This window comes from Dermacentor silvarum, chromosome 7 (genome assembly GCF_013339745.2).
Source record: "Dermacentor silvarum isolate Dsil-2018 chromosome 7, BIME_Dsil_1.4, whole genome shotgun sequence".
NCBI lineage: Eukaryota > Metazoa > Arthropoda > Arachnida > Ixodida > Ixodidae > Dermacentor > Dermacentor silvarum.
The window spans coordinates 71,780,129-71,800,953 of NC_051160.1; the positions used below are offsets into that span (position 1 = coordinate 71,780,129).

The 20,825-nt window shown below is 45.1% G+C and overlaps 1 protein-coding gene across 1 annotated transcript in view; it reads right to left on the reverse strand.

The window, feature by feature from the left end:
* LOC119458201 (uncharacterized) overlaps positions 1-16,590 on the reverse strand; it is a 40,436-nt gene extending 23,846 nt beyond the window's left edge. The window contains exons 1-2 of the mRNA XM_037720026.2: positions 16,083-16,590; positions 13,080-13,158 (exon numbers count right to left, since the gene is read on the reverse strand). Of these exons, the coding sequence (XP_037575954.1) occupies positions 13,080-13,154 (75 nt within the window). The 5' untranslated portion in view covers positions 13,155-13,158; positions 16,083-16,590. The remainder of the gene's footprint in view (positions 1-13,079; positions 13,159-16,082) is intronic.
* Between the last annotated feature and the right edge of the window lie 4,235 nt (positions 16,591-20,825).

Sequence of the window (20,825 nt, forward strand, 5' to 3'; positions counted from 1 at the left end):
TGTTCTAAGTTAAAGATTAACGAGTTGAGTTTGTTGATTTCCTCATTGTGTTTCATGAGCTTGTTAGTTTGGTGGATTAGTGGTCGGTGTTTGTTTTGCAGGCGGGGAGCAACCGTTGTCACGGTTATGTGTGCGTTTGGGCGAGCTGTTTGTATGGTGCGTATTACGTCGTTCATGGACTCGATTGTTTCCGTGGCATTGTGTGTGTTGAGGTTGTTAGTGCCTACATTGATGATGAAGTGTGTGGTGTCCACTGGTGTGTCACAAACTAATGGAAGAATATCTGATGATTGCGCCCCGCTCAAATGTCTTATGTACGGCGCGTGTGGTCCGGGTGGAAAGTATTTCTTCAGGTACTTGTACTGGCTATCTGCAAGGATCGCTACATGTGCAAAGGATAACAAGGGGCCCTTACCCTGTTCCGTCATTGTCAGCTGGTCTGGAAATCCAAAATTAAAAAAGATGGCTGACTAATGGAGTAGCACACGAGGAAGAAGGATTATAAACAGGGATAAGGTGCCTCAGAAAGGCCGGCCAACGTTTCGATAGGAGGACCTATCTTCGTCAAAGGCGGCCTCGTCATCCTCGGCTGGTTAGTTTTAAAGGGTCAGTGGAGTGACGTCACGTCGATGTCCGCTGTGGCTGGCTGTAAAGGGAGAGACTGAAAAGAAAATGAGCGCCTGCGCTTGACTGGCTAGGCGCGGTTTCTAAGACGAGGGGACAAGAGCGGGAGAGCGAGAAAGTGGCAAAAAAAATTATATTAAAAAAAAACGTCAGAGGGGGTTGGGGGAGCGAAAGGCGAGTGAGCGTTCGGAGGAGTCGTGGTCGGCGTGCGTTTGGGGTCCCTGAAGAGCCGGTCAGTGTGCAGGTCACAATACGAGTTGAAAGCATGACTTGAGTAGCATAGCATCAAGGCATCGGGTAATTTTGTGGTTGACAGGGAGCAGCTTGGTCCATCAAGGGACGTTAGCCTCACTAGTTCGCCCTAGGCGTCGTCGCGGCGGTATATAGAATTGGCGAGACCTTGTGTGGTCAAGGCGCCGAAAAAGGTATCCTGGCGTCTGGGATTTTGGACTGTCTCGGTGTGGATCTTGTGTGGAGAAAAAAAACCGGCGCAGGAGGGTGACAAATGTAGAAAAAATATAATTAGAAATTTAAACATGGGGGGGGGGGAGACAGGTGTACCTGGAAAAGCGCTCGTATGGTTGATCAATGCGTAAAAGCATGGAGGACAATAATAAATTGAGTGGTAGGGGAGATTCAGGGAAGAACTCGAAATGCAAGAATAGGTGAGGTTGAGGGGAAAAAGAAAAAAAAAAGAAAAGAAGAAAAAAAAAGCTATAAAAAACGGCACAGGAGAGTGACAGCGGAAGAAATATAATTTGAAACATGAACACTGAGGGGACAGGTGTACCTGGAAAAGCGTTTGTATGGTTTATCAATGAGTAAAAGCATGGAGGAGGATAATAAATTGAGTGGTAGGGGAGATGCAGTGAAGAACTGGAAATGGAAGAATAGGTGAGGTTGAGCATCGAGATTAGCTGGAGGTCTAACTTGTTTTGCGCCTTTGTTAATGGTATAACAATTAAAGGTTTATGTTACTGCTTTTAGCGATTCAAAGTTGCCACGCGATAAATTCATCCCCGTGGGGTGCAGGCATTTAAACTTGTGTATGAGGTATGATTCTGTATATTTTCTCTCGCGAGGTGAACGAAAATTTGTTTGTAGTAGATAGTCTTGCTTCATCAAATATATGGCCGTGTTCATTGAAGTGGCTGGCTACTGCTTTAGGTAAATTGTGTTTTGTATCCGCGCGATGGCCGTTGAGTCTCGTGTGAATTTCTTGTCCAGTCTCACCTATGTATTGCTTGTTACAAGCGGCACATTCTAGACAGTAGACTATGTTGCTTGACGTGCAGGCGAAATTCGAAGTTACCTTGTGAATGTAATCTGACGCTGTACTTTTTACTGTAGTAGTAGATTGAATATGTTTGCATGTGGAACACCTGGAGCGGCCACAGGGACCGGATGTTGGCTTCGTCTTTGTCCTTAGTTTGGCGTGTACAAGAATGTCCTTGAAATTACTGTTCCGTCTGTAGGCTACTCTGGGCGGGTCGGGAAAGATCTTATTAAGTTTCTGGTTGCTGGTGAGAATTGGGTGGTATTTCCTGAGGATATTGTTCACGTTGGGGAGTGCATTTGAGAATTTAGTAGTAAGAAGAGGCGTTGTTGTCCTTGTGATCTTAGGGCGGGGTTTGAGGACCTTGGCTCGATCAAGCTTGGTTGCAGCGGTGTAGGCTTTCTGAAGGGCAGTGTTCGGGTAGTTCATGCTTGATAGGGTTTCCTTAAGGTGATCGAGTCTGTCTATGTAGTCATGGTTTTCAACGCAAATGCGACGAAGTCGTGTGGCTTGGCCTTTAAAGATAACTTGTTTGCAATGTCTGGGATGGTGGCTTGTATAATCTAGGTACTGTTGTTTATCAAAAGGTTTTCTATACAGCGTTGTCTTTAGTGTCCCATTATCAATATATATTGTTGTGTCCAGAAAATTTATGCGCTCATTTTAAGATTCCGATGTGAATTTTATTGTTGTGTGAAAAGAATTTAGGAAAGTTACAAATTTATCTAAACTTTCCTGACCATGTTCCCATATTATGAATATATCGTCTATGTATCGTAGGTATGTGTGGGGCTTGTGGGTGCAACGAGATAGGAAATCCGTTTCTAGAGTACCCATAAATATGTTGGCGTAGGTTGGTGCAAAAGGTGTGCCCATACTTGTCCCATGTATTTGTAGATAGTAATTTTCCTCAAATTCGAAGTAATTATATGTCAGAACTAGTTCAAGAAGAGACAAGTATACTTCAATAGAGTGTTGTGCATTGTGTTTGGACAGCGTTTCTTTTATCGAGTTTAAACCATCAGGGATTGGAATGTTGGTGTACAGGGCCGTGACGTCTAGTGTTGCGAGAATTATGTTTTGCGGTAGTGTGCCTTTTGTATTAATGTCCTCTATAATTCTGAGTAGATGGGGGGTATCTTGTACAAATGACGCAAGTGTTTTCGGAAAGTCACCAAGGAAGTGGTTAAGAAATGTGGAGAGGCTTTCTGTCGGGGTGTTGTTGTTCGATACTATCGGACGGCCTGGGATATTAGCGGTGTGAAGTTCAGTGGGTGGAATTTTATGAATTTTCGGAAGGAGGTAAAAGCGTCCTGCAGCTTTGTTGCTTGGTTTAAGAAATTTGAATTCTGACGGTGTTATCAATTCATCATCCAAAAGTGATTTCAGCCTGTTGGTAATTTTCAGTGTGTATGGTAACGTCGGATCATTGTCTAGCTTACGGTAATGTTCAGGGTTGTTTAGCTGTCTGTAAGCCTCGTGCTTGTACTTATCTATCGGCCAAATAACTATACTTCCACCCTTATCTGCTTCCTTAATGACAATGTCGTTCCGGCAACTAAGATTTGAAATGATACGATTCTCTGATGAAGTTGTTTTTAGGTCGCTTAGCTGTCTTGGATTGGCTTATAATTTCTTTAGTGACAGTTTTGAGGTATAGGTCGAGTTCTATGGCTTGTTCTGGTTCAGGAGTCCAAGTAGATTGGGCTCTAAGTGGGGTCGTCCCGGTGTCTGGTGCGTTGTTGTCGGCGAAAAAATGTCTTATCCGCATTCGTCGGGAAAATTCCGAAAGATCCTTGTGAAGCTCAAATTCATTTATTGTGTTGTTCGTGGGACAAAAGTTTAGGCCCTTGCTAAATACGTTTATTTCTTCCCTACTTAATGTTTTTGAAATATCTACAACATTAGACTGATTTAATTTTGGGGAGCCTTCAGCCACGTCTGCTATTTGTAGATTCGAGCTCCCTTTTGTTGGCGTGAGGTAGCCGTTTGCCTGGAAGGTTGTTTTCTGATTGAAGTTCGCTTTCTTCCTCTGTTTTTGAACCAGTTTTCGAGACTGTGCTTCGTGGTACTGTTCTAAATCTTTCGTCTCATCCGGTGTCAGAGCTATGTTCCAAAGTCTATGGCTACGCCATCGCGTGGATACAAAACACAATTTACCTAAAGCAGTAGCCAGCCACTTCAATGAACACGGCCATATATTTGATGAAGCAAAACTCTATATACTACAAACAAATTTTCGTTCACCTCGCGAGAGAAAATATACAGAATCATACCTCATACACAAGTTTAAATGCCTGCACCCCACGGGGATGAACTTATCGCGTGGCAACTTAGAATCGCTAAAAGCAGTAACATAAACCTTAATTGTTATACCATTAACAAAGGCGCAAAACAAGTTAGACCTCCAGCTAATCTCGATGCTCAACCTCATCTATTCTTCCATTTCCAGTTCTTCACTGCATCTCCCCTACCACTCAATTTATTATCCTCCTCCATGCTTTTACTCATTGATAAACCATACGAACGCTTTTCCAGGTACACCTGTCCCCTCAGTGTTCATGTTTCAAATTATATTTCTGCCGCTGTCACTCTCCTGTGCCGGTTTTTTTTATAGTTTTTTTTTTCTTTTTCCCCTCAACCTCACCTATTCTTGCATTTCCAGTTCTTCCCTGCATCTCCCCTACCACTCAATTTATTATTGTCCTCCATGCTTTTACGCATTGATCAACCATACGAGCGCTTTTCCAGGTACACCTGTCTCCCCCCCCCCCCATGTTTAAATTTCTAATTATATTTTTTCTACACTGTCACCCTCCTGCGCCGTTTTTTTTTTCTCCACACAAGATCCACACCGAGACAGTCCAAAATCCCAGACGCCAGGATACCTTTTTCGGCGCCTTGACCACACAAGGTCTCGCCAATTCTGTATACCGCCGCGACGACGCCTAGGGCGAACTAGTGAGGCTAACGTCCCTTGACGAACCAAGCTGCTCCCTGTCAACCACAAAATTACCCGATGCCTTGATGCTACGCTACTCAAGTCATGCTTTCAACTCGTATTGTGACCTGCACACTGACCGGCTCTTCAGGGACCCCAAACGCACGCCGACCACGACTCCTCCGAATGCTCACTCGCCTTTCGCTCCCCCAACCCCCTCTGACGTTTTTTTTTTATAATTTTTTTTGCCACTTTCTCGCTCTCCCGCTCTTGTCCCCTCGTCTTAGAAACCGCGCCTAGCCAGTCAAGCGCAGGCGCGCATTTTCTTTTCAGTCTCTCCCTTTACAGCCAGCCACAGCGGACATCGACGTGACGTCACTCCACTAACCCTTTAAAACTAACCAGCCGAGGATGACGAGGCCGCCTTTGACGAAGATAGGTCCTCCTATCGAAACTTTGGCCAGCCTTTCTGAGGCACCTTAACCCTGTCTATAATCCTTATTCCTCGTGTGCTACTCCATTAGTCAGCCATCTTTTTTTAATTTTGAACCCCTCTGCTATAGTGTCTTGTGCTTGCACAAAAGGGTGACGCAGGTACCATTATAACTTCTTTTTTGCATGCATTTCTTGCAATCTTATGCCACCCCATCTTTAATGTTTTAGTGAACAGAACTTGACATGGCATTCGTACAATCATAGAACGAGCCCAAATTTATGAACTTTACTAAAATTCAGGTGAGTTCCCACTTTGCAGGTACGGCAACATTTTCTTTCGCTACCTCCAAGGCAGTAGTTCGTCGCCTTGCACCGATAACCCAAGGGGTGCAAGCAGGACAGTGGAGAGTCTAAATCTTCTCATCAAAAGTTGAGAACAGAGCATTCTAAAGCCAACCAGACATGGGTGAAAGGAGGAAATAAAGTGTTGCTTGCAGATGGTTTTGCACATGAGATCGCAGTTGTCGTCGAGCAGAGGTTTATGTGTTCAGAGACGCGAGCGATGTGCAATGCCTTGCGAGTAAAAATGACGAAGCCGTGGCACGTTCTGCCTTTTCCTGTCAACGTGAGCATTACGCGCACACACATTAGTGTTCCCGCTGAGCTGCTGTGTGCACACCACACCGTGGTGCATACTGTTCAGAGCAGAACAGACAGTAAACGTCAAGCTAAAATGTCCTGATCCTTTGACTGGGCTGTGCCAAACGCCGGCGGTTTTCTGTTGGTCTCATCTCGTGCGCCACTGAAGTGCGATTGAGGCCAACAGCGCCACTGCCGCCGTTCCTGATTACGCCAGTGTTGCGAGACGCCTGGTACCTGCCAGGGTGCCATTTCTGCTGCACTGCACAAGTTACCTCATGTGTTGAGTCGCCCCAGCATGTGACCCCCTACGCGCTGTTTATTTATGCATACTGCAGCCCGTTAGGGCTATAGCAGGAGCGAGTGTACAAAAAATGATAGCGGTCTGCACACAGGAACACAAATATACAACAAAAATGTTGAAAAAGCTATACATCTAAAACGGCATCTAAAAACTGAGAGAGAGAGGTAATAATCGGACTTAAGCAGGCAACAAATTCCAATGTTCAATCATGCGGGGGAAAACGCTGTTTTTGAAAGTGTTAGTGCATGGATAGAAACGAAGGTCTGAAGTATGAGGCATGGTAACCTCTAGGTGGCATTTTGTGAGCAGGCATTAAAAGAGAGCGATTTGAGAGGTGACAAAGGGAGTTCATGAATGAGTACAGAATCTTGAAAGATACAATGTGCTACCGTACTAGAAAAGAAATGGGAATTCCACCAGGCCCAGGAGGTTTCTTAGTATCTAAATTCAGTGCCAAGTTCAAAACACCTTTTAAGCTAATGATGATAACATCAATTAAATAATTTTTAGTTGTACATTTTCGAACACTAGAATCATCCCAAGCGAACACAGACTGAAAGTAAGTATTAAAACACTTCTGAAATCTCCAATGAACCATTATTAACACTTCTTGTTTTTAAAAGATGTGGAAGAAGAAGAGCTGGCCGAGATGAAAGACCAGAATTCACGGGGGTTAGACTTAAGCAGCTTAGGTAGCTGAACTTATTAGGAAATATTTTTAGCCATGATTGTTTTTTGTTGGTGTTCTTTCACCTATGCAAACAAAATACATGGTTGAGGATTGTTTGAGCGCTTGAAGTGAAGTCGATTAGCACGCCGCGATAGGTGCAGCAGTTCGCAGTTCATCCAGGGAAGATTATTGTTTCTTGTCTTATTTATTAAGGGAACAAAGTGGTCTATACATGATTTTACAATGTTTTCGAAGCAAGCCACAAGTGCGTTGTCACTATAGGCACTGAGTGCTGAAAATGCATGAAAATTACAAGATACGAACATCATCAGCCTTTAAAAGCCTCGAAAGGTGGAGAGTTTAAAAGTTTGGTTATAGATTGGCCTGTTGAGAGATAGAAAAACAGCATCACGATCCGAGATACCTTCACCTAAGTTCACACTTGTAACTTGTGTTGGCTACATCAATGCCGAGAAAAACCAAATCCAACCCAGCACCACCTAGGGTGGGATCGTGACCAACCCGCTTTAAGCCAAGAGAAAATGCTAAGTTCACAAGCTTTTGGTTTAGTGCAGCAGCATGATCGAAAAGTGAGTTCGATGACCAGTCAATTCAAGGAGCATTAAAGTCGCCAAGTAGGACAAAATTTGAGGCAGATAAATTATGGTGTAGCATAAACTGGTCCATGCCATCAAGAAGTTTCCAAGGACTATTAGGAGGCCGTTACAAAATGCACATGGTTATGTGCATTTAGAATGCCATTCGGGCAGCTTGAGCGCAAGACTAAGTTTTCCTACCACTTTTAATGCTTCACTCTACGAGTGAAAGCGGAAAACTATTTTTATAACTTACAAGAACTGTTGCTATGATTACTTTGTTGCTCTGGTAATCTTTCATATGATAACCCTGAAGCCAAACAGAACACAGCTTTTGCTACTAAAAGCAATGCCGAGGTTTTACTTCAGTGACCCTCAATAACATTTTCTTACAGACTAGCTTTAATCAATGTACCCTAGTTATGTGACAGAGTTAATGTGCTGTTCTAGTTCACTCAAGATAGAGCTATGTAGAAAGATACAGACTTCATCAACAGTAGTCTAAATAAGGTTGTTGATAAAGCTGACATTCCGACGAGGGGACTAGCCTTCGTCAGGACAAAGACGAGCTCCCTTGTCAAAACATTGCCTGCAGAGACATCCCTTGTACGACTGGTGCTAACTTCTAGTTTGCTATGGCACGGTCACACTGTTCAGCAAAATTATGCCTATACGAGGCGTGTTCAAAAAGAAACCGAACTTTTGCTATAACACCTTTACTGCTTATGGTACAACATTTTAAGTGCTGTCCCCTTCAAAGTAGTCCCCTCTACTGGCAATGCACTCTTCACATCTTTTCTTCCATTTTTGGAAAGCCTCCTGGAACGCACTTTCTGGAATTGCGTGCAGGTCTCTTCTCGTATTGTCCTGGATCTCCTCTACGGTTTGGAAACAACATCCTTTCAAGGTGGTTTTCAACTTGGGGAATAGAAAAAAGTTTGCTGGGGCTAGGTCCGGAGAATATGGTGGGTGGGGCACAACAGGAGTGTGGTGTTTCGCTAAGTAGCTGCGGACAAGGAGTGACGTGTGAGCTGGGAGAATTGTCATGATGCAAGATCCAAGCCTGATTTTCCCAAAATTCAGGCCTCTTACTGCGCACAGAATCTCTCAAACGTGCTAGGATTCCCTGGTAAACTTCTTTGTTTACCGTCTGACCATGTGGCACAAATTCCCTTGCAATCAAAAAACACAACCAACATCACCTTCATTTTTGACCGACTCATGCGTGCTTTTTTTGGGTGAGGAAATCCTTTTGGCCACCCACTACGATGACAGCACTTTCGTTTCAAAATCATAGCCATAAACCCATGTCTCATCGCCTGTTATGATGTTCTTAGGAAAGTTCTCGTCATTGGCAGTGGCGAGCAGTTCCTGGCTGATTTCAACACGGCCTGCTTCTGTTTGTCAGTCAACAAATGAGGCACGAATTTTGCACTGACACGAAGCATCCCAAGTTTGTCACTCAAAATTTCATGACATGATCCTACGCTGATACCCACTTCATCAGCGACTTCTCGAACACTCAAACGATTTCCACAAATCACAGTTCGAACTCTCGACGTGGCCATCATCTGTGGAAGTGGAAGGTCGTCCACGCTTGGGATCGCCACCCGACCGACATTCTTCCGTCTTCAAAACGCTTGAACCAATCAAAGCACTGCGTGCGACTCATACAGTCATCCCCGTATGCTTGGCTAAGCAACTGAAATGTCTCTGTGAAAGTTTTCCCAAGTTTGTAGCAGAACTTCACACGCACACGCTGTTCTTCCAATTCCTTCATTGTCACTTTGGCAATGAAGGAATTAGAAGAACAGAAGGAATCCGAAGAACAGCTTGTTCATGTGCTCACTTCAGCGGCTGTAGCTCGCCAACTAACGGTCAGAGCGAAACGCGGCAAATGGCAGTTTGTTGTCTAAACCTGCCGCTACATGTGCTCAGTAGCCGCAGCGCGCTCCCTCTGCCGGTTGGTGCGCTATTTCAAAAGTACGTTTTTTTTTTAACGCACCTCGTATATTCACTGCAGTTGAAATTGCTTCCGGATCCCACTACCATCAAGTCACCCACGGTGCCCCTTTGCAATGTCTTGAATGAGTGACGACGAATGCTTACATTATCAAACACAGAACCCAGCTTTGCAGAAGTGGCAACATTGGATTAAACGAAATGTGCTTGCACTGCAGCTCCTCATCACTTGGGTTAGCGCCTTATACTGTCACAAGTACTAAATAAGCGTTCAGGCAAACTCCAAGCAAGTAACCTGCAGCAAACATGAAGGTCGTGTAAGGTAGTAGCTTGTTTCCCACAACAGCCTATTGACAAATGCTCGTGCAGGTATGTTGGCAGCAGTGAGAATCCATAACAACTTACCGCTATTGTGGTGTCGCAGATCTCTGGGTCCAGGGTCTTGGGTTTAAAAGGATGGTACAGTGAGCCCCTAGGGTTCGTGCAACCATTCAACGTGACGTCCCTGAGCTCCATGTATACAGGCTGCGCGCATATTAAGATCAATTACTGCCTAAATCCTCTGCCTGGCCTGACGTCCTTTCGCCGTGCCTCACGCGCGTGCATTCCTTTGTTCATCGACGGCGTCAACGATACAACAGCTATGAAACGCAGCCACATGACTGCAAGTGACTTTGGGACATCAAGACATCCTCCTGTAGCATCCGACCTGCTTTGAGACTCAAGAGAGTAAGGCAAACTCTCCCCATCCCCCTTCTGAAGTTTTTCGCGTCAGGAGTTACACGTGCTCAACCGAATGAAGCTAGGACTCGGAGATAGTAAAGCCCCTTGTGGCTTTGTCTCTTTTGACAAATGCTGCAGATGAAAATGCAGTCGAAATTTATTCAAAATTAGTAATCCAACTCGCCTTTTCAATTCAACCAAATTCAAGTATTTTCAAGATGCCGACATAACATTTTCAAGAATTAAAGCACGACAATGATTGACAGCTTGAGAACAAAGCACTGCTTTAAACAACAAGCAAACATTCTTGTATGCACATTGACTGAGAGAAAAGGTGCTTGCTAAGACTTTTTCGAATAAAGCATCACTCGCCTTCACAAAAAAGATGGCTCCATACGACAAAGATGCTAATCATATTGAATTGGCTCCACTCTTGGCTTGCATAAACCTTGTGGTCAAATACATAGGTAAAATCCACTAAACTTAGCTGAAAGAAAAGATTCAAGAATTTTTTAAGCATTCCATGAAATTCAAGAACATTCAAAGTCTTGAAAATGGAAGTTTCACATTCAAGTATTTTCGAGGGTTTCAAGGACCACCACGAACCTTGACAATAGCACCCCCATAGTCACACATGCTTTCAGAGCACTCCTGATCTTTAGCAGCACATAATTCGAACCAAATTGAGTGCCGCCAAGGTCAAATCTATGGAAGTCAAATAACACAGCCGCCATCCGTTGAAAGTTTCATCTCAGAACCAAAATATGACCTTATAAAGGACATACCTAATACAACTTGTTCCTAATGCATTTTTTGTAATCTGACTTCTAAAATGTTAATTTAAAATTAAATTCTGGGGTTTTACATGCCAAAACCAGACATGATTATGAGGCACACCGTAGTGGGGGACTCCAGGTAAACTCTGACCACCTGAGGCTCTTTAACATGCACCCAATGCACGGTACACAGTTATTTTTGCATTTTGCCCCCACTGAAGTGCAGCCGCGGCAGCCAGGATTTGATCCTGCCTCCTCGGGCTTAGCAGTGCAACACCAAAGCCGCTACGCCGCCACGTTATGCAACTTTAAAATGCCTGGCCTCATCTTTGACTTCAACAGATCTTTTACACATTTCACAATCACACATACGTAGCTTTCACTGACAGTAATAGCATCACAAGTGCTTTCTGCCAGAAAAACAGTTCGAAGATCAACAACCACTGGTTCTACTACACAGCAGTGACACAAAGTCCTTTGAATTCACAGCAGTGTTGACTGCCGGGTTAGTGGGCAAATGCACTGTCACAGTGGCAGTGCAAAAATGACACTGGGCAAAATTAGGGAAACCACGAAGGACCAGAACTGTTTCCAATTAAGAGGTTTAGCAAGAACAGCTTAGCCAGTTTAAAAGTGGTAAAAAATTTTCAAATTATTATCTAGGTACTGACGTGGCAAAACCACAGTATGAGTACGAGAGACACCGTAGTGGGAGACTCTGGATTAATTTTGACCACCTAAGGTTCCTTTAACGTGCATCGAAATAAAAGTACACACGTGTACTTGCCTCCCCCCCACCCCTCGAAATGCAGCTGCCGTGCCCGAGATCAAACTCCCAACCTCGAGCTCAGCAGTGCAACAGTTCAACACCATAGCCACTGGGCTGCTGCGGTGCTTAGTTTGAAACTGGTGCAAATGTGAGGACACCAACTGGCCTTCTCTTTATTTTTTTTTCTTCCCTCTTTCCAGGCTTCATTTCTTTTCGTTGTATTTATCGTCTTTTTGTCCCTATTACCTATAATTCTTTTTTCATCTCGTTAACCACTGCCACTTTCCTTGCTTTGAAACATGAGTTTCCAAAGAGGAAAGAGCTGTTCCTCTGTCTTGTTTCTGGTGGGGCAAGTGTAGGAGATCTGGCGAGTGTGCATCACATTCCTGGCTAACAGATACTCGACATAGCTGCTTTATACTGAAATATGCAATCCATTGCTTGTGCGCTGCTTATGTTTTGTTTTTTATCGACTAGTGCCCGCACCCACACTTTTTTTTCTTTGCATTGTGTAAGTGTCCAAGATAGATACTAATTACACCAAAGATTGCTCTGCCTCACGTTTGTTGTTTTCTTTGGTTGCATTATGCTTAGTTACTTTTCATTTTTTAAGTGTCAAAGGTAGATACACGTTATCTAAAGATTGCTCTCTCTCTTGCTGTCTTTCTTGTGTGTGTTATGTTTAGCCATGTATGAAATGCATGAGATCCCATTTCACATCAACCCTTCTCTATTGGGCCTTGCTTTCAACCGCTTCACGATAGGTTCGATTTACACAGATCCCAACATGCGCATTGAATAGCCATAATTTTTAGATATGTGTCGTACTTATCTGAGCACACAGCTCTCATGATGAAAATTCTTCCATCGACAGACATCATACATTGCCTTCGCCCTTTTGACACCTAGAGCTAGAGCTAGAGGCAACAAGGCCGCTCGTGAGTCATCGGCTCATGCTAATACATTGTTACCTCAAACAAGTTTTGCATCCCTTTGATTCCTAAAATTGTGTTGTTACTTTGCATTTTTCGTAACCAATCAAAATATCAATTGTGAGCTGCCACCACTGCCATTGCTGCCAGAAGTATGCTGGCAGTATTACATAACTAATAAAGTAAACGAATAGAATACTCAGATGCAACAGGGCGCACCCACAAATAGTGCGATGACCGACTGAACTGATAGCATGGTTTACTGCATAAAAGTAAACTACACAGCGCTCATCCTCTGCATTCATGTTCTTTGTCCCACTTCATTTTTGCAGTACCACTATGGCAACCCTCCGAGTTCAGTAAAGTTTCTACCGAAGACCATAGGTTCAAACCGCAGCAATCTAAGCAAGGGCATCTCGTTAGGGGGCTTACCTCAAATCCAGTAGAACTAGTCAAAATGCTCACTGCTTTCGATCTCAGGGGATGGCGGCTGTGGCACTTGTTCATAGTCCTGTGGCAAGGAAAGAAAAAAAAAGTTTAAGGATGCAACTCTTCACTACATCAGAAAGAAACGTGACATTTCAGCGATACATCACTGGCCCTGTGCCGCAAATGAACATTGATTCTTTGCATAGGTGTCTGAATAAGCATGCATTTTGGCAATTTCATTTCCATTGCTATCTGGATTGTTTTCGTGTTTGCACAAGCCGTGCTTCCTTTGAGGGTGTACCTGTCTTCTCTGAATAAACTTAGTTGAGAGTCGCACTTTTTCCTGTCCAGTCATTTCTTCGCATGGCTGAGTGTCTTTTCCACTGTAACAAGTTTCAGGATGACATTCTTTCATATCCATCATAAACACCGACCTTGCATGACAGTAAATGTTAGTAGCACGAAGTTGATGTTGGATTGGCCAGCCTAGTAGGTAAACACACAACAATATGTAAAACAGCAGTCGAGGTTCACTGACTGTTTCATTCATGGGCTTCACCATCCCTAAGCTACACTGACACCATGAAAGGCGCCGTGGTGGAAGGCTCCGGATTAATTCTAACCAATTGGGATTCTTTTAGCCCCTTCCATGCCGCACTATTATCCAGAATTATGACCAAGAATAGCCACATTATTTTGGAACACCTCACTTGCCAAGTTATTTTACCTCCTCAGAAAGAATAAATTCACTTCTGCTTGCGCAGTCCCATGGATTGTGTATTGCCATCTACCAAAAGCCCGATAAGTACTGAAAAAAAAAAATGGCATTGCTAGAAAATGCTAAAGTACCACTGACACACTCAGCATGTACCTGACATTTCTACCAGATAATGCTATTTGGCACACTGCCTGCTATTTCTTACAACTATTTGAAATCCCTGCCATATTTTATTTTTATCATGATTACACACAAACTACGACGGCTAGTAGCCGGATTTTTTTAGACTTCACCATAATCAGTGCCACTGGCAAGAGCAAAAAAAACATGTCATCTGCAAGGCTAGTATTGTTCGACATGACTTTCTTAAACTTCTTCCATGCCATGCTACATTTAAATTTGTAACCAAAAATAGCCAAATTACTTTTAAAACCCATGCTGCCAACAGTCCCTGGTATGGAAAGGTTTATTAGACATTGTGAATGTTCAATTCAAGAAACCCAAGCAAGCAGAGTTTCACAGGAAGATGGAGTCGTGAAGTGATCGACAGTCACTAAACAAGGGATATCCCAAGCTGGAGCTAACATTTCGACAAGCGGACATACTGAAAAATGGGTAAATGCGCAGACATGTGCAGATGCAAACCGCAATTCAACAAGTGCACTACGGTATCACGCACAAAGCTAAGCGCCAGTAAACGCGGGAGATAGTGGAAGTTGCAATATTTCAGTGTCTGCAGGATCGGCGAGCATCCACTTTGAAAGAAACTAGCGTTCCCGAATCTTGACCCTGCCCGTGTCGTGCCATAGCGGACATGCTGCTCTGGTCCCTCGTTCTTCCCTACTCTCTCTTTCTTTTTTTTGTCCGTGCATATTATAATTGTGTCATTTTTATATAAGGTTTACTAGCGAAAGACAAGTCCCCTTGTTGAACAAATCCAGACTGACATATCCCTTGTGTGGCCACAGGTTGATTAGACCAAGAAATGTGATATAGACATGTTTTACTTCACTGAAGAAAAGAAAAAGAAGTTAATGTCTAGCATTTATTACAATTTGTTTGTAATGTTTGTACCACTCCTGCCTGGGCTTCCAAATGGAAGCCGGCAGTATTGTGAAATAAAAAAAAATTATCTGAAGGTAAAATATTGATAACTAATTTGGCATCGACCAGTTCAGTAAGCTTTGCTGTCCCAACGGATTCCATTGCGCTGAAAAATTCATGACTGACAAGAGGACGATCAGCACAGCTGATGGTCAACAAAGTATGATCGTATGCATGATTCCAGAGGTGCGGGCGGCAACCCTTCCCGAACGGCTGCTTTCTACAACCATACCGCAAGTGAGCGAGTAGATGGGAAAACGGCACCGCGGTAGCTCAATGGTATTGCAGCGCATTGCACGCGTAATGCAAAGACATGGAATTGTTCCCTACCTGCGGCCAGTTGTTTTTTCATCCATTTTCGTTTCAATTTATTTATCATTTCTTTAATTCAATTAGTAAGTACAAGTAATTTCCCAATGTTGTCCTTGGTGTCTTTGTTTGTTGGCTTCTTATGACATGATTAATAAAAATCGAGCCCCTCGGTTCCCTTTGTTCTCGTTCATCACACAACAAAAGTCACTTTTCGAAAACCGCCGACAAGCGCTCAAACTCGTCGAAGTGACACAACACCAAGGCCAATATCAGGCAATAATCGGCAACCAAGTTGACGCAATACAAACATTAAAGGGATTTCACCTCTGGCTTCTAAGTACTTCGGACAGTTATGTAGTAAGACGAGTTGGAGGCGGAATTTCCGCTTTCCCTTGGAGCGAGCAAGCCCCGTGTTTTGTTATCTGCTTGCCTGGAGTTGATAAACATTACGTTCACTTTCTGATTTCACGTAGCCGATCACACGCTCAGCCCTAACAATTTCACTTAATAAAGAGCGATGCACCTTATTTATTTTAGCTTAACAAGTGTCCGGTTGCATAACGTGAAAATCATCATAACGTGAAAAATCTCCCCCTCCCCCCTCCCACTCCCTTCCTCCTTTTTTTAATTTTTCTTGTTTTTATGGCACAGTGCAGCCTAAACAGACAGTGTCAATTACTGGACGCTCCCGCAGTGCACGCTGAAAGGCAAAGACAAGAATCCAAAACATTTTCGCAACTCAGCCGCATTTCGAACGCGGGCACGGCAGCCGTCATTTCTCCCTCCCCGCCTGGCACGACGGAACACGCAAAACAATCGCGTCGTGCTTCGTAAACGGCACATTCTCGGGTGCGCGGCTAGCGGCGACTTACGTCAACGGGTTCCTGTTTAATCTTTATCGCCGGTCCGGCCACAGTTGGCTGCCCGACCTGCGACACGCTCGGTTGTGCTAGGTCGCTCGTAATCGTGGCCGGAACAGGCACTGGCGGGAAGATGGTCGGCAAGATGTCGCCGCTGACGTTGACTCCATCCTTGAAATGCAACGAACACACGCACAGCCGCTCGCCAACATCGCTCAGCGAGATTTTGGGTATCACGGCAAGCCATGCCTTGCACTGAATGTCGTCCGCGTTGCAAACGTACAGCAGGTGCGTCGGGTCGCTCAGACCGAATTCGTTGGGGCAACCCCTGATGTTGCAGGTTATCGCCGGCGTATCCTGCTCCATTGTAGGCTGTATTTACTGAGTCTCTCGGCGGGGACGAGAAGAAAGAGCGATCCTTCGCAAGATGTTAGAAATGACAAGAGAAAGCTACGGGGAGTGCAGCAAAACACTGAGACGCTGCAACAAAGCCGCCATGAAACGGGCAGTGAGGAGCGTCGTTGTGAAACTTTCTTGCTTCTCGAAGCACGGCCACAGAGAGGGCGCTGTCGACGTTATAAAAATATCTGCTCAAAAACCAAACTTTCAAAACAAGTTTACTCCTTTGTGGGGTATTTTGTCCCCATGTAATAACCTTAATCTGTCTTGTTTGCGTTTCCATTATTTAAAACTCTGCTCTTGGTGCTTTCCTGTTAAGGGGCCCCTCACCAGGCCACATAGCAAATTTTGGTTATACGCCGAAAGTTGTCACGTGCCCTCCTGGGAGCATTCTGATGCAAGCATTTTGCAAATTTGTTCATTAATAGTCGAGATGGAAATATTTCAGTGCCGTGAACCCATGATTTCAGGAGGCAAGCGTGTCACCGCTAACATTTTTCCAGAAGCTTTATCTAGGTGGCGTTAGTCTAGCCTCCGAAACAGATCAGCCGTAGAGATCAGCAAGAGACGATTAGAGTACTGGTGGAAAAAAGGCAGGGATACGACCTGATCTCTTAAAATCATAGGCAGCGGTACAAGCTAAAGTTTTGAAAAAGAAAGATAATGAGAGGTATACAAAAATGCTAGATAAAGAACATGTGTAGTATACCTGATTAAATCAAGCAGGCTAGGTGACTATTTGTCGCCACCCCGTTTCAAAGGGGATGCCAATAAATCATCATCATCAACCCTCGATGTTGCTCGATGTCCTCCTCCCCCGCTGCGGAGGAGGAAACCATATTCCTACCCTCCTCCGCAAGCGAAATTCCTTCCCTGCGTTCTCCCATGCCGGAGCTGGAAGATTGCGTGACGCATACGTCACGGGCCCCGTCTAGTTTTATTTTGTTTATTTTATTTTTTCCGCACTTTTTTGCTTGCGCGGCTCACTTCCGCTAACGGTCGCGCGCGAGAGCTGTTGTGTTTGTTTCGTTTCGCGCTGCGCACGATTTGGCGCGCTGTTTTCGAGAACACCTGACTATTGACCCTTTTCGCGGTGATCCCGTGCGCGCTGCCATGTTTGATCACGTGGTGACGCGTCCATTGCGTGCCTCAACAGCCTCCGTTGCCTCCTTGTTTACAATGGAAGTGTACGACGCCGGCGCGGCTTAGAAAGCCTCTGTTTTCGGAGATATCGTAGACGGTGATTAGGTGGACGACATGAAGCTTTGTTCACAGCTTCAGAGAACATGCAAAAGCAATTTCGGAGCTGATTAAGCAGGGGCGTAACCAGAAATTTTTTTTCGGGGAGGGTTCATCGGCCCGACCGGAGGGGGGGGAGGGCAAGGGTCTGCTTTCCACTACGTGACGTGATCGATAATAAGTATCGGTAGTTTAAGCACACTCTATGCATGTATATCAAAGACATGGGACCCCCCCCCCCCCCCCCTCGCGTGTGTGTGTGGCACTGTGTGCTTGTGAAGAAATTAAGTAAAAGTAATGTAAGCTCAGTAAAATACAGTAAGTACGACAGGTACAGTGGGGCGTTTGGAGCAACCGTCTCTCATCGCGCCACTGAATGGACCAGTCTTCGAAAACGCATCATTGAGACGACCCGCCCGATCGGAGAAGACATCATTAATTGTTAATCTCTGTTAAGCGTAGATGGCGTCGTCCTCATCGGGGCGAAGTGCGTTTCACAGGTCAAGGACGGCTATACATGTGAAAATGCACGTGTTACCAGGCTATACCTACTCCCATAGCAATAGCTTGTTCGCTGCGTCTTTGCGCTAGAAAACATAAATACGCGCAAAAACGAGTAATGCTTTTTTTTTTTTTTTTTTTTTTTTTTTTACGAAGCTTTCGTCGCCTTGCATTTCCTGCGGCAAGTGCATGGGCCGCTGTGTCTTCCGCTGTGTGCGAGCGTGCAGCCGTAATTTGCCTTTACGTCAACATATTCAGAATTGTACAGAATATTTCACCGCACTGCATAGTTATGGCATGTGTACGCATTTTAAGTAGTGCGTGCGAGTCATTTCTGCTTCACCTTAGGACCGGTGCAAACAGGAAGTGGCCTTGTACCTCACAGAATCTCGACTGATTGGTGTACTAGTGATGCAGGAATGAACTCCGGTCTTGTTCAGTGCATAGTGCACATAATCAATTTCTCAGGACGCGTGAACTCCGACGAGAACTGTCAGCGCCTGCAACAAGAGTTTACTTACGCTGTACTGCGCACAGCAGTAATCCATGCTTGTCGGCTGTCTGTTTCGTGCATTCTGTTGCGAGTCGGTGGAATTTCACTGCTGGCATCAACCCTTTCGTGTGTACATTGCTGGTTTGGGATTCCACAACACAACAGCAACTACCAGCCTTTCGTAATTGCTGGTTTGGGATTCAGCAACACAACAGTAACTACCAGCCTTCCGTAGGGGCGCAATCGCAAACGAGAGACGTTTTGCGCTGCAGACTATGGCTACGTTCACATTTGGGAAGCGGAAAGCGGGTGGAGAGGCCAAAGCGGCCGGAAAATTTTTTCCGCGCATGTCCAAGTTCAAATTTGTTTTGCTACCACCGCGGCCGCGCTGCCGCTTTCGTCCACATCCATCTAGTCTGCGTACGTTTGTCGGCGTGGTGGCGCTCATTATCGCGTTATTTCGAGCGGTATGTTCATTCACTGACCCACCCGTCATCAAAAGTGATCATCTTGCACAATTTCGCGTGTCATCTGCGACCTTCGGTAACTTCCTCGTTGGCGTTCTGTAATTCTCCTCACACGGGCGCGGTAGCGCTGTGTCACAGGTTGCTGCCTATAGGCGTGATTATATTTCTTAATAGCTTTTATTTACAAGTTGTAATAACCTTTCATCATTTCGTATTATTTCGGCGCCTCTAGGACACGAAAGCGGCAACGGGAACACCAAAGCTAAAACCCGGGCTGGCCCTTGTGTTGAGGCTCGCCGAAGCCTGCGCGTCCTACGTGAGACCTACGCTCCCAATCTATCGTCGCGACGAGAAAAGCACCCCGCGACTTCTGCAACATACCGTGCACGTGCGAGGAGAATTATGGAGCGCCAACGAGGAATCTGCCTAACTATTGTCTTCCATGGAAGTGGAAGAAGAATGGCTTTATACTTCTACCTACTTGTTTTCTAGAAATGGACAATGAATAAACGGAAGACAAGAAAACCTCGGAAACGGCAGTGGTGGGTTCGCCTGGCTTTGCAAAAGTGTAAGAAGTTGGGTCACGCCAAGGCTTCGTTTCCGCATCTCCTGTCGCGCGACGTTGAATACTATCGCGAGTATTGCTGACAGTACTTTTGAGTGCCACTCTTGTCGTAGAGCAAGGGGTGGTTCTTGATCGCGTCGATCAGCATTACATCCTACACTTTTGGTGCCATGTTCAATGTTACGACCGGAAGTTTACATGCTAGTGTAGCTTCCGGTCGAGCAGAACGACTTTCCGCCGCGTTTTCCGCTTCGCCGTGGCGAAAAATCGGTCCGAGACCAATTTGGCTCGCCGCCTGTTTTTCTGCCTGTTTTGCCGCCTAGGCGGGCGGATTTTTGCAAGATTTTGCCGCTTCCGAGAGCTTCGAGACCAAGTTCCTACGCGAACGCGGCCTAACCGGCACCTGAAGGGAAGCGGCGGAAATGTATACCGGAAATTTCGACCACCTGGGGACTTTAACGTGCACCTAAATCTAAGTAAACGGGCCCTCGAGCATTTTCGCCTTCATCTAAAATGCGGCTGCCGCATTTGTTGCTTCATTTGTGCGCATTTGTTGTTTCAGAATGCGGGCCGCCACATTCGCGCCCAAAACCTCACAGAGTGTCAAAGCCTTGACAAACACCGTGACAGTTTTTTCCAATATGCAGACATGATTTGCTGTAAATTACCAACCCAAACGGAACCGCCCAGGAATTAAAGTGTGAAAGTAGCACCGGTTTCTTGAAATATGGCAGCGCGAAGCGACGAGAGAAAAGGGGTGGGTTTAGTGGTTGGGGGGTTGGGGTGCAACAAAATTTCGGGGGGGGGGGGGGTTGAACCCCCCAACCCCCCCCCCCCCCCCCTTGGCTACGCCACTGTGATTAAGCTATGTCCAAACGGCCGCAAGCAGCGTATATGGTTGCTTGTTCTAAAAGCGGGGCATATATATGTATTCCAAGCTATCCAGCTTTCCGTTAGAAATTCAGTCGGATTAGTGTGGTTTGCTCTTTGTTCTTTAGTTCGGCAAATATTTTAAAGCAGTGGCTTATCAGTTTTTCTGGACTCAGTGGAGTTCCTCGGTGCGGCCACTATCTGATTTTTTTCTGCCTAAT